This window comes from Gallus gallus, chromosome 1 (assembly GCF_016699485.2).
Source record: "Gallus gallus isolate bGalGal1 chromosome 1, bGalGal1.mat.broiler.GRCg7b, whole genome shotgun sequence".
NCBI classification, from domain to species: domain Eukaryota; kingdom Metazoa; phylum Chordata; class Aves; order Galliformes; family Phasianidae; genus Gallus; species Gallus gallus.
In genome coordinates, this window is record NC_052532.1 from 87562222 (window position 1) to 87577013 (window position 14792).

At 38.3% G+C, this 14792-nt stretch overlaps 1 protein-coding gene across 29 annotated transcripts in view; it reads left to right on the plus strand.

The window, feature by feature from the left end:
- Positions 1 to 14792, plus strand: part of BBX (BBX, HMG-box containing) — a 141244-nt gene that overhangs the window by 104763 nt on the left and 21689 nt on the right. For 26 of the 29 annotated variants that reach the window (XM_040647640.1, XM_040647643.1, XM_040647599.2 and 23 more), the window contains 3 exons: positions 489 to 627; positions 3315 to 3463; positions 9733 to 9822. In XM_040647640.1, coding sequence (XP_040503574.1) covers positions 489 to 627; positions 3315 to 3463; positions 9733 to 9822 — 378 coding nt within the window. The remainder of the gene's footprint in view (positions 1 to 488; positions 628 to 3314; positions 3464 to 9732; positions 9823 to 14792) is intronic. The other 3 variants (XM_040647606.2, XM_015297349.4, XM_025144175.3) reach the window with 3 other exon arrangements.

Below are 14792 nucleotides of genomic sequence, written 5' to 3' on the forward strand. Positions count from 1 at the left end.
TTGGTTGTTAGTTTTGCTGTAGGTGGTGAGCAAGAAAACTTTGCCTTGTGGAAGGATACATTTGAGACTGAAAGCTTCCAGAAATTTTCATGAGATATAATGAAATGTATTTTTCCAAATAGTAGACTTAAATGGGTAAATATTCAAAGTTAAAATGAAAAAAGATGTTTGTAATTTAGGTAAGATTATTACTGTAAATCTACTCATTTCTTTGTCTTCCTTCATACCTCAGGGGATCCTGATTTTGAAGGTTGCATATATGTAAAGTTGGGGGGGGGGGAGGAGGGGGAGGAAAAAAAAAAAAGAAAAAAGAAAGCTGCCGAAAAGTTGATTATCTTGTTCTGGCAGGGGAAAAAGGATTGTTTAGTAACTCCTTCAGGAAGGTCAGACATCATAAACTGCATTGATGAATGGGTATGCAAGTTCCTTCTGCGCCCACCTTAGCACCTTTTTCTAAGATGAGAAACAATTTTCTACCTTCATCCCAGGAAAAAGAAGCTCAGGAAAAGGCAACTCCTCAGATCATGAAGGATGCTGGAATGAAGAAAACTGGGCTTTTTCCCAAAGCGGGACAAGCGGGAACAAAAAACTGAAAAGGCCGAAGCCAAAGGAAGAATTTGTTTTTGGGTAAGTTGCAGTTTAACACTGTTCAAAGTTTTGAACAAGGTCAGCCTGGTACCTTAAGAGCGAGTCCTCCCCATAGCAGTTAGTGAATATCTAACACTCAAACATTTTAAACTACAGAATCAGAATTAGATAGAATTCCTGAAAAATGCCAACCCTGTTTGGTTGAGTTATACTCCAGATTCCTGTTGCTTATATACCAAAGTAATTTCTTTGAGATCTTTCCTGGTTTGCACTCATGTAAACAAATTTGAATGACATTATTTGCTCACTTGCTTAAAAGAAAACCCAACAAACTACAATATTTACCTGCTCAAGAGATGAAGAGGGTTAATGATATTTTCAAAGCACTTTACAAACAATATTTGAAGTTTTGTGTAGGTGTTCAAGCAGAGCAAACAGAATTAGACTAGAAAAAAAGAGATTTCTTTGCCCACTTGAAATTGCTGACAGAAGAGAACTAAGTACCATTCTAATATTTGCAAATGATTATGATAAATACGCCATTTTGCCTCTATGGAAGCAAGATGTATATACAGTAAAGGAATTAAGTATACCAGATGAATAATTAATGATTTCAAATGCATTGTATGCATTGAATGCATTAGTAAAGCTGCACAGAATTACTCTTCTACTGTATGAATAACAATTTTTCTAAGAGTACTAACAGACTTATTTAACTGCAGGCGTAGCTGTTAAATATGTTTGGCCATTCATACTAACTTGCAAATTCTTGAAGACTTCCAATTATCTGAATTCAAAGAGTGAAAATGAATTTAAAAAGGAGTAGATTTTCCATGCTTCATGCTTAAAACTATAATGTGTTTCTTTTGTGCCAGCCTTTTTTCTGCCCCTTTTGTAGCCTGTTGTATAGGAAATATAGCTGCAACTCACTCTGCAGCAAAGATGTTAAACTGATGAAAGTCACCAAGCATTCTCTTATTTGGAACAAAACTAGTGGTACACCTTGTATTTTTAGTGCAGTGCTTATAGACTTTGTAATTATCCAAATTTTCAATTAAAAATTGAGAAACTTTTAAGTCACCTTATGGCATGAAAACCAAATGCATCTCCTAGCCAAAAAAAGAAAAAAAAATTAGTTTCAAATAACTTATTCGAGGTTATTATGAAAACTGTGTAATAATTCATTTGACAAATATTGTTCTACCATAGTTATCTGGCTGGGTGGGAAAAATACAGATTTACAGATTTTGCTTCCTGATTTCGCCATGCCATTAATGAATATTGTTCAGTGAGCTCTGTAAAGGCAGAAGCAGTAATCTGTGGAGCCGATGTGCTGAAGAAGGTATTGGTTGTCCTTGTTCCTTACCCTGCCTGATCTTCTGTCTACTCAAAGAGCTGTTTTTACTTTTACCCGCTCCTCTTAAATCTTTTTGCTCCCTTCATCATCACCTTTCAGCATTAGGGCATCTGTCTGCTGGGTCCTCACCACTTGCTGCCATTGGAATTACACTTTTCTCCCCTTACTTCCCTGTGTCCTCTTAGCTTCTTCTCCATTAGTAGCTGCTTACATTTGCCCTGGTGATGCAAGCCAGGTGTGCTTTGTCCACGTACAGCTGAGTAGAGGTCAAACAAAGGATCATTCTATGTACCAAAGCTTTCAGAATGCAATTGGATTTACATCCTGTTTCAAGAAAATTAGGAAGAATTAATGTTTCTTGTGGCACTTCCGAGTATATAGAGTCTGACGGCTATCTCTTCCAACAGTCACGCCAACATCTATTGAGTTCTAGTTTTCCATAGCAAATAGCACTTAAGATTTAGTAGAAAATGATACTGTTCCCTTGTCATGGGCAGTTCTGTTTATAATCTGCCTATCAGTGCAAATTGCCTTTTATTAAAACATTCTTGCTTCTGGTGATCCTGCCCAGCTGCAGGTGTTTGTTGACAAATAGGGCTAACACAAGATAGCACAGTCACTACAGCCAGAAAGGCCATGCCATACCAACCAGTTCAAGTGTTTTGTTTTCATCTGGCTACTACAAATAATATTATATCTGTGGATTTCTTGTGTTGTAAGTAAAGCATATTTCAGTCATTCAGGTCTGGCTGACCTATGAGGAATGTAGGATTACTGAAGCTATGAGCTACTTCTATTTCTCATCTCCCAACAAACAAAATAAGAAGAGAGGAAATATAATCCCCCAGAAGAAATACAAGGCTAATTGTAATCCTGAAGCACAACATTCTAGAATTATTTTTTTATTTCCCCCAAAGATTGGGTGACTTGCCTTTTTTTTTTTAGATAGTTTGATGTTTTTGCTCTAGTTTGAATTATTTCCATTCCAGTCTGACGTGACTTCTTTACGTGAAATTCTCCACATTGTTTATTTATTGGTTTTGTCTTCTTTCATTCCCCTCATAGAACAGACAATCCTAATTTACAAATCTGTGCAGCTAAATGTCACCAGCATGGCACTGATTTTTATTTTTACATAATTTGCATATATTAAAACTTAATTTGTACTCAATTACAACTACAGAAGCTGGATTGTATGTATTTATGCCAAAGTTGGATTACTATATTATAGTTAGTTTACAGTATGTGTGCATCTTTTCCTTCTCAATATGTGTACATGTGTATGGGTGTGTCCACACGTATTCATAATATATTTTTTTCTCCAGAAATGCAGTTACATTTAATTTGATTGGTTTTGTTTCCCCTTTAGCTTAGCAAAGTTGGAAGAAGAATTTGAAAAGAAATTCAACAGCCTCCCTCAATACAGTCCTATTACCTTTGACAGGAAAAATTCATCTGTTCCAAGGAAAAAGAGAAAGGTTGGAAGCGGCTCATCTGAACAACCAAAATCCAACAAAGGTAAATTAGTGTGCAGTACGTTCTTAATAACAAGTGTCTGAATGAAATGTGATTAAATGAGATTTTTTTTTCCCCTTAAGATCTTAACTCTCCATTGTCAGTTTGTTCTGATAAAAATGGTTTGAGTTTGCTCTGCTCCATTGCTGAGGGTCATACAGGTAGAAAAACACATGACACATTTGGCTGTTTTATTTACAGACAGCCTCTGTAACAGAGGTAGTAGAGAAGCGAATATATGTTAGGGAAGATGCTTTTTTGACTCTGGGATCACAAAATCATGTTCTACTACTATGATAGTATCTCAGACTGGCTGATTTTCAAATCCAGCATGTGTATCCTAGCCAGGCAACCCTGGATTAGATCTTTGCTTTTTGAATGCTTCAAAAATAATTACATTAGAATATGCAAGATTGAGCAGCTGTTCTTTTCTAGTGCATGTCAATTTTGGTATTGACTTCTGTATTTATATAATTAGATATGGAACAGTCAGACTTTTGCAAGTTTAGACTTGTGCTAGTACTGAGTTCTGACTCTTTTTTTTTTATGGGATGTATTTGACAGAACCTCTTTGATATGCATGAATGATTTTTTTATTACTTTTTTTACAGTGTGCTAATACAATGGTCTGTTAAGCAACATCTTTTGAGAATAAGATGGTCTGGCAATTGATGCTGTAATAGCAGCTGCTTGGATTTCTTGATACAGTATTCACCTGTTCGGGTGTCTGTATGTCCTTTAAAAAAAAATAAAAAAGGCAGGTCCAGATATTTTTTTGGAATTGCATGATACAGTGCCATTTCAGCCAGGTAACCTAGAACTGGAATTCTGCTTTTCTGATAGGTTCCTAAAAACAAGCTGGTTTATATCCTTGTTTGCATCACTATTGCAAAGCTTGGGAATAATTTGGCCATGTCTCAAGGGAAGATCAGAAGCATAACTGCAGGCAGGTCACAACCCTGATACAAGTAGTTTTGGCACAGCCCTGAGGAAGAGGTGGTGGAGCATTTGCCTGTAGCTGGCAATAAGGGCTCATAAAGCTAAGCCAGCTGACTTTGTGCTGAAGCAGATGGCCAGCAGTCACATGAACTTTTCCACCAACAGAGCTGTGGGGTTGCAACAAGCAGCCCTGGGGCAGGAGTATCTGATGGCGACACCAGTGTTTATGCAGTGAGCGTATAACCACAGCCCTGAAATAAATCCAGGCTGAGATATCACTGTCTGTTCCCAGTTCCAGTGAATGCTGAATTCACAACAGCTAGCTGAGAGAGCTGGCAGCTTGCATCAGTCATTCCAGCTCCCTGGAGAGTGAGGCTCAGCTCTCAAAGGCTAACTGAAAAACATCCCAACATATCTTTTTTTTTTCTTTTGGAAAAGAAAAATAAAAGTTGCTAAAATTATAGGCATTCCATGGTAGTGGGTTGATTTTTAATTTGTTTTCTTCGAGGCTTTTTTTAGAATTCTTAAAATTAGTATGCAAGCTATGTATTTGGAACAACCTGAACAAAACTGCACGCAACCAAGCTTACTAGATCTATAGGGAAACAGTTCCAGCTGTGCCAAACACCCATTAAGCTGAATTCCCAAATTAATTTGTTGTCTTCTGACAGACCATTCAGCCTAGACATGCTGTTGGCTTGCTTACAAACTGTGAGTCCAAAGACAGCTAGAGAATTCTGGCCTCCAATGGTGTTATGCATACAGGTCTACAAACTGGGCTTCTGCAAAAGAGAAGCATGGGAAGCAGACATGTTGTGCAAAATGATGGAGACTGCTTTGGAATGGTTCTGGGTTTTTTGAATTACCATGTTTATACCAGTAGAATTCAGCAAAAGCAGAAGTAGCATTTTTTTTCTTGCAGTGTGATGAACATGAACTGTTAAGAGGCAGTACGACTCTGAGGATGTGACCCTGTGTTGGGACATAGGAGTCCTTAACTTTGCTGTGCTCTGTCTTGTCCTCTTGTGTGGAGTTGTCTCTTCTGCTTTGCTATTTCTTGGAGCTGTTTTTGCTGTAAGGTCTTTAGAAGAGGCATCCATTACAAATGGTGCCTACTGGTGGCTGAGGCCTCCTATGTGTGTACTTCTCCAACAGTAGATAATGATCATTAGGGGTCGGTTTAGCAAGCTCTCTTTAAAATTGAGCCCAGCTTTTCCTGAACGAGCATCTGCAGAATCATAAACTTCTCATGCGTTTTCAGTCTTCAGATAAGAATATTTTCTGCAGACTTTGGATTAGTGCTTTCTAAATTGCACCTAAAATCTGGAAAGTAGATTGGAGTGATGCACGCTGAAACTTCCACAGGATGTTTGGAAAATAAAAATAGAGGATTTTTTTTTTTGGTTTGGAGGTGGGTTTTTTGTTTCATAACTAGGTCTCTATGCCTAAAGCAAAACAAAAAAACATATTCTACCCTGCCGGACAAGGGTGCCACATTTGATTTTCTGTCAAATGTGATTAAACTGTAGTTACAGGAAACAAAATAAGGAGATAAGCCTGATTTGTTGCCTGACCCAAACAGACAGGATTGTCTGGACATTTTTTTTTACTCTAAAGTGGAAAATCAGTAGATCAGTGTCCATTGAACTCTTCCATTATCTTGTCGTGCCCAGTCCTCACTTCACGTCGTTCTTTAAATATAAAAGCACTTGTGGAACCCTGGGACGTAACTGTTTTAAATCCATGTGTAAGGGGAGAGCTGAATTTTCTTAAACGAAAGAGGTTGTTGTTTTTTTTTTTCTCCAGACGTTTCTAATTTGTCCAAATTCTGCTCCCAGCATGTTAGCAGGAATCTTCAGTGGGAGTAGAACGGAACAAGGCACAACCTTTCTGCAAATCCCACCCCAATCGTTTGGTATCAGGGTTATGCACCTACTATAGTAATGTAACAAAATGGCTGAAAAATAGAGCCGTTCTGAATCTGTACAGATGGCCTGCTCCAACTTTCACTGGAGCTGTGACTGATTTTATTTTTCTTCTTTCCAATGGCATATGTGCCAAAACATCCCACCGCACAGAAACCATCAGTCTACAGTGAGTCACTAATACACTTATTTGCAAAAATGAGCAGCAGGCATAGTCATTATTTCTGTCGTGTGCTGTGAAGAAATGCTCACTTACACACTAAGCACTTCACTAAAGCTCTTGATTTGGGAAGGCAAGGAGAGGAAAGCATAGCATGCTGTTATTTATGAAAGGAATTTTCTGCTTTTTTTTTTTTTTTAATGGCCTCTAGGACTAGAAATAAAGCATCAACTTAAAATGACTTCTCTGCGGCATTCCTTTCAACCTTGGGATTTTGGGTCTCTGTTTTTAGCATTAGGATGTCTGGAGATGACATGACATGCTGTAAAATTTCAAAGATACAAAAATATGATGTTGTTCTCCTGAGAGATTTCGAAGTGCAGAGATTAGTATTTGGTGAGCTCAGTTCTTCTGGGAGCTGTGGAGTGGGAGTCACACCAACCCAGCAGCCTCAGAGGACAAGGCAAAGACCTCAGCAGGAGGTTGGTCTCTTTGTCTTTCCAGCTGAGCTCTGTATTTGGCAGTTCATTGATTCATTTCTTAATCTGAGGAAAGGATTGGATGTGGCAGTTTTCAAAGAACTGAACAGTCTATTAAGCAATTGCTGGACAATTTGTACATGTAAATGTGGAAGTAACTGTAGGCATCGTCTCACAAGAAAAAGGCTAAAAGGACAGGATATTGGAAATTTCTTTCTAAGAAGTTGTCTTCTCTTTTCTTTCCAGTGAGGTCAATGTTTTGAGTTTTCCATTTGGGAACAGAATGCCATATGCAAGTGTCGTGTTGCAAAATACCCTTCATGTTGCAGGTGTAGGCTTATCAGAGCTGTTTCTCAGATAGTAGAGGAGAAATTAAAGACAGTTTTCTTTCTTCATGAAATGACTGTCATTTTGTGTAGAGTTTTTAATCTCATTTATGCTCCTCAGTTGCTGGCAGTCACTGAAAGTCTGTGGAATTGATTTAAACTGTTTGTAGAGTGCAGGCTGAGCTATAGAAGTGGAGACTAAAGTGATACTATGTGAAGTGTTGCCAGGGCCAAACAGGTGCAAAAATAAATCAAAGCAACACAACTGTGGCGATGTAGAAGTGTCCTGAGAGTCATCTCTTACATATCTGGTGGAACTGTCAGAAGGATTTGTCTCTGTTTGTTTGAATGAAGTATTAGACGTCAGTCTTCAGAAAAGACCATTTTTTTCACTTACACTTTACGTTAACCTCTCTGAGATTTTTTTTTTTTTTTGTGCCTTATTTTACATTTTTGCTGCTCTGGCAGTAAATTGCTCATCCAACTCCGTGATACTCAGGAACCTATTACAAAATTCACAGAAACAGTCAAATAAGTTTGAGTGAATACAGCCTATTCTACCAAACCCTCTAGCATTCTCTCTATGTGTTCTAATAAAGCCATTAAAATTCAAGCTAATGCTGTCTAGGATGATGCCTGGACTACTTTTTGCTTTGGTTTGTTGCTTGATGTCTGGATATTTCATGATATTATTTATCTTTCCCCAATTTTTTGATTTCTGTGGTAGCTTTATTGTTTTTGTTTTGTTTTGTTTTAAAGGCTGCTGTTATCCACAAAGCCAAAGTATAGAAAATCCTAATATTTCTATACCTGTTTCTGTCTAGAATTTACCTTTCTCTCTCTGTATTTTTTCAGTATTATTGAAATGGAACCTGATTTCTATGAATGTTGTTCCCCTAAAGCTTGATCCTTCTTGCAAGTACTACACATTTTCCTCCTTCATTCCTGATGTACAGAGATAGGTAGTGATGAAAAACTGCAGATGCATAACATGGATTTATCTTGCTTGCACATCACTACATAGTTACAGTTTTGTATCAGTAGGCAATATATGTCTGGTTTCTTGTAAGGATAAGGAGGAGCGGAGGTCAGTGTTTGTGGCAGATAGAATACAGATCCTGCCATACAGCAGTTGGGAAGGATGCCCTCTTGGTAGGATATCAGACGTCTTTTCATCTGTAGCTCATCTCCCTTCTGTTCAGACAGCTCTGTTTGAGCTAGCCTGAAGACTTGCTTACCTTTGGAAATATGTGTATTTTGTTTCTGAAAAGTAACTCCATAAAAACGGCTTTGCAGTGTGTAGAGGTGATCTATCTGTCGTGTCTTTGATCTATTATACCTTTGCTGCTGTACTGCAGTTTACCCCATTAGTGTGTAAAAGGATGGCTTCCTTATCTCCTGTGCTAGTGGTATGCTTTGTTGGCTACTGTCATGTAAAGTGTCTTTGGACTATTTCTAGTAAGGAGTACTATCAAAGTAGGAATGATAATGGCTGAGCACACTCTCACTTTTCTCCCCTGGGAGCTTTTGCTTCTGCATTTACTATAAACTTATTTCTGGTCACCAAAAAAGCAAACCTAACTCTTGCATCTTACGGTGAATTGGCTCTGGTTGGTAAGTAAGTTACTGTCCAGTCACTCACTCATTTCCCCAACAGTGGGATGGGGTAGAGAATCAGAAAGGCAGAAGTGGGAAAGAAAAATCTGCGAGTCTAGATAAAATCAATTTGAGTGACTAGGGGGAGGGAAGGAGGGAGGGGGGGAAGGAAGAAAGGAAAAACAGGGAGGAAATAATGCAAAAGCAATCACTCACCACCAACAAACCCATGCCTAGCTAGTTCCTGAGTAGCAGCTACTTTGGAAACCTGTCCCCAGTTGTGCTGTTTAGTGTGATGCAACATGGTATGAAACATCTTTTTGGTTTGTTAGGGTCAACTGTCACACCTGTGTCCTCTATCAGCCTCTTGTTCACCTCCAGCCTCCTTAGTGAGGAGTCTGAAAACAGAAGACCTTGATACCATGCAAGCACTGTTCAGCAACAACTGAAACAGTTGGGTGTTATCAACACAGTTTTGGTCACCAGTTTAAAACAGCACAGTATGGGCTGCTGTGAAGAGAGTTACCTCCATCCCATTATACATCCAAAAGGGAGCATGTCTTCAAACAAACAAAACTTTTGTTTTATGGTAGGGCAAAGTTTAAAGTGGCCATTCTTCAAAATGCTTTGGAACCCGTAAGCATCAAAAGCTGGTGAGTTCAAGTACAGCCTATGGAAGCCTACGAAAGCCTCCAGGAGTCATAATGGGGACTTTCTAGTTTTTGCTTCCCTGCGAAATGGTGTCCTGCATTAGTGGAATTAGAGGTTTTATAATAGATACTGTAAGTGTTATTGGTTTTTTAAAAAACTGCTAATTAAAAGTATGTATTATTAATGTTGTCTGTAGGTTCAGTCCAGTCTAAGAGAAAGAACTTTTTTCCAAAAATTGTGAGCAAATATAAGCACAAAAAGAAGAAGCTTAATGTTCCGGACAAAGGTACTGGTAGTGAATTACTTAGTTAAGGTTTAGAGCCGTATACTCACTGAATTCAGTCTTGGGTAATGCTTCTAGGCAGAGGCTACTCAGCTCTCTGGTGTTTGATTGCTTTAATCCCTTATGGCCCTGTCTGTTTTGATTCCACCAGCTCCTGGCTCCAGTTGATCATATTACAATATTCCAGTACAGTACTGTTTTGTCGATGTTTGGTATCTCCAATTACAATTTCCTTGTTCCAGGCTCCATGCAGCAGAGCTGGCAAAGCATGGACAGTTCTGTATTTGGCCCTGAACTACTTTTGTCTTCCACTGCTCATAGCTCTCTAGTCCTTTGGGGCTTCCCTTATCTCCATCCCTTTCTGTATCAGAGACCAGATTATTTGCACTTGGCCAGACTATTTATTCATATTGTTTGCTCCTCTCTCTCTGATTTCCATCTGTCTAGAGCTCTGCAGACTGCAGCTGGTCGGAGATTGAAAGCTGGTTTCTGCACCAGTTCTCAGAAATGGTCCTGCCAACTCTGAACCAACCCTTCCTCTGCAGAAGTCTTAACCAGCTTCCTGTTTCCCCTTAGGTTGAAGATAACACCTGCAGTTTAAATTCTGCCACGGACTTGCTCAGTCCTCTATCCTGCTGGTAGATCTCTGAAGTCTTTTTCTTGTTAAAGCATTCTGATCCTCCTTACCTACACCTCATAACTTCTGGGATCATTTTTGTGTGTACTGGGTGTACACAATTATATCTAAGCCTGTTTTCCAAGTCCTGTTTTTTTTATCTTTTTTTTTTCCTTACTCCATGATATCTAGATCTCGAAGTAGAGTTCTCTCCCACATCATCTTCGTAGTGTAACAGGGCCTCTCTGGTCACTCTTATTTATAAGGCTCTATTAATTTCTTCCATTTATTTATTTTTACCTTTCCACGCATATCCCATTTTAAGGTAATAAAATGACAGCTGTGCCATTTGCTCTCCTTTCCTGATGCTATGTTTTGTATCCTCTGTGGTACACTTGCACTGTTTTCCCTTATAGGCTCTGCCAGCTCTGCTGCACCCAGCAGTGCAAATATTTTTAAATTACTTATTCTTTTTCATGGGATTTGCATAACAAACATGTTGTGGGAGTTGCTCATAAAAAGTAACTATCATGCTTCCACACCAAAGTGAGAAAGATAACACCACACATTATCACTGGGTGCGAGTCATTTTTTTCTTAATTATTAATAGACCACAGAGATAAATTAGTTTAAATAAGTAAAACTAAAATTTAACATTAAAAAAAACAATATTAAAATTGTCCTATAGGAAAAGAAATAGAAGCGTTTAATACAAGATAAAGTAAAAAATATCTGTAGATAAAACATGAATGTTTTGATTAAAAGAAACCAGCCTGTTTTGATATAAAGTGAAGTATGCACTATGATCAAAGATTAAATCTTGACAAGTGTTGAATACCCTGGCCTTATTCCAGTGCAATGGCAGCATGCCCCAGGAAGTAGCGTGGAATAGTATCATAGTGTCTAAACATTAAGGGCGTGTCTGGGCATTTGCTGGAGCAGGGCCAGTTTGCTAAGTTCATCCCAAGAATGAAGAAAGGCATGAGAAGCTTGAACCTACCAGTCTTACACAGCCCACGTGGAAATCATCAAAGGAAAGACACTGACATATAGATAGATGTACACACACACACACATGTTCAAGGGGAATTGTATTTTCTGAGTTAAAGTGGTGAAAATTTGGTGTCTTGACTACCACAACTACACAGTGAGGAACAGTTATCAGCCAAATGCAGGCTGGGTATGGCCTTGATGTACATCATACATCATAGTTTTATGAGTTCCTTGGCACTGTGGCCCTAAACTCTTTGAATCCAAGAACTATTCCATGTTCTGCAGCACTCAAGCTGAGAATCCCAGTGTGTTTAAGTTAAAAAATAAACAAGGGTTTAGTTATTTTGGTTATTTTGTGCTTCTGATGAGTCACAAGTATATATGTGTTACTGTTTTTACGAAGTTAATTTTGCTGGAGGAAAGAGAGACTTGAATATTCTGATAGCTGGAAAGGAGACACCTATAAGGGCTGCTGTTAGCAGGGGTCACACTGCATTCATCTATGACATCTTGAGAACTGCTACAACTCCTGTTACCAGATGTTGAAGAAATTATTTTTGATCTACCTGGTGTCTTACTGACACAGTTTCATTTTATGGTCACGAAGGCAGGTGATAGATGGCTCTTCAGTTTTGAGTGAGACCAGCAGCTGTTGAGTGGGCTCTTGAGTTGAGTGTTCTTGTTGGAGACCTGTGATTTGAGTGTGGTTTTCGCGCTAGCATTTCCCAAAGGGAGCTCTGTCTTGTCTTATCCTTGTTCAGTATGGCATTAGGAAAGGGATGGGGTAAAGGTGCCTGTCAGTGTTCTTGATACCACCTTAGCTAATTTTGCTCTAATTGCATACTATTCTACTGCAGCATTAAAATCAGGATTAAGAAGGAAGTTCCAATCTCTAGCTGCAAGCTTTACAGAAGTACTGATAGTTGATAAAAATGAGCAAAACCAGGGCAGTGAGTCGCATCTTTTAAATCCTCACTTTTTCTCTCCATTGATTTCTGCATTTCTTTTTTTTTTTTTCCGTATGTGTAAGACTTGAGTTAGAGCTATGCCTGTTTCTCATCTGCTGTGTTAGACTTGTGTTCTGGTATGCTTCAGCTTGCACTCTACAATGCAAGAAAGAACCAACCGTAGATGGAGGCACTAAGAAGACTTCATGTACTCTGTAGAGCTGCAGAGTAGGGTAAAGTGTCCATGCTAACTTTAAACAAATCTAGCTCGGGAAACCATCTGGCATAGAGCTCTAGGTGCTTTTCTTTCTAAGTCATTTTTGTGACCACAGTGTTAAGTATACCAGAAGGCCTAGATTTTCATATAATGTGCTCAACTCCTCTTGCAAAAAATAATCCTCACGTTCTGCATGCTCTACTGTCATGCAGTAAGCTAACCACAGAAATGTTTTTAGGACTGAACAGCAGGAACAGAACCTCATTTCATTTCTAGAAAGCATTCTCCTGAAAATTAGATGAGTTCTACACCGCTCATGCATGTAGGAGAGTGTGGAAGCAGAAGGGACACAAAATGGATTAAAGAAATGACTTAAAAAAAAAAAAAAAAAACAGAGGGAATTAAACTTGTTTAGCCCTGTCATTTCAGCACTGCAAATCAAAGGCTTGATTTAAAGCATCCAAACAGATACACCTTTGTTAGTGTAAGCAGCGGGGTACTGATTTTCTTGAAGGCAATCCAGGATGAGGACCCTTGTTTGCACCTCTCTTTGCCATTCAGTTGTTTGTCTCAAGTTCAGTGCAAATGTCTTGAGAGCCTTTAGTGTTGTATAATTTCCTCTCAGTTCGGTTTTATCTCTGTTTGAATAATAATCTGTAAAGAAGGCAATGAAATGATCTCTTATCCCAACTTCCATCGAGACTGGTAGAAAAGTCCTCTTGAGGAACACAGCTCTTCCCTTCAGCACCCACTCTTTCTTTTCACCCCAAAGGGTGGGGGAAGAAACACAAAACCTCACTCATTCACTCTTCATTTTTATTCTCTTCTCATTCAAACTGCACGGCAGCAATTTTACAATGAAGTGATAGCTCTCCTAAGCTAGGTGAATAATCATAGAGAACGCTAAGTCTCCTTTCAAAGACTGAGATACCTTAAAAGAGGGAGAGGGTACACTTAATCCTGAATTTGTCAGCCACCTTCTGCTGTTTCTTAATGAAACACTTAAGGTATGATGTACTGCTTTATCCTAATCTGTTGCAATTTTATTTTATTTTATTTTATTTACCTTTCAAGGCTCTATATTTTCTGGAAGTTTTTTGATGTATGCGATGTGTAAAATAAAACATGAATTTTAATAAGAACTATCTATTGTATTTACCAATCAAGATAATTTCCAGTGACCTGGCATAGCCCATAAAATAATGCACATTTAACTAAAAACATACCCAACTTCCTTTCTTTCAGATGTTCATGGTTTGAAATCAGGTCTTTAATGGTTTTATTAAATGTAAAAAAATAAAAGAAATAAAAATTAGCAATGCAAACTTTTTTTTAAATTAAAGCCATTATAAACTCAACCTTAGAGCTGAATAGCATTGTCAAAGTAGTACCTAATTAGAGCAAATCCCTGAATCAGAATTAGAAAATACTGTTAGGCTACAGCCAAGCTATTACATTCACACATAATCAACGCTTTTGAATTCCCCAATTAGAAATCTAGAGATAAAGCTGCCTGTTTAATTATACATTCCAATTAAGATTTTGGTCCCAGTCAGCGCAGTAAGCTTATCTGAACATCTCACTATTAGCTAAATTGAATTACTTGGAAGTCACATTTGTAGTTGCTAGTGCTTCTTCTTAATTGTACTGCTTTTGGGCAGATGTTACTGCAGTCACTCATGCACTCTTTAATAAAAGAAAAAGTTTTACAACAAAAGAGAGTATCAGCAGTTATGGGTAAACACTGAGGAAAGCTCACTAAAGTGCTGTGCGTTTTTCAAAATAAAGAACGTGCATAAGTCCAAAAATGTTTTATGAGGGGAAGCACAAAGATGGATTCAAGAACATTCATTAAGTTTCGTAACATTTCCAGGTGCTATTACACGTATGCACTAGATCTGTTCATATTCTTGTGCTTTAAGGCATTAGAAGTAAAACAAGGTTCTATTCCAAGAGAGCAAAGGGCAGCAGATTGCAGGACAAAAATGTCTTATAGCTATTCTCTTCAGCCCATTCCCAGGCTCATGATTAGCATTCAAAGAAGCTACCAAGGGAAAAGAGTTCATATTAGCCATACCTAACCAGTATATAAAGAGTAAATATTATTAAAATGAAATGTGGACAAAATCCATGCAGCTTTGTTGGCTGTTGTGTGTGGTCTGTGAGGTTTGATTGCTCCTACGTGACATTCCCAGTCTCA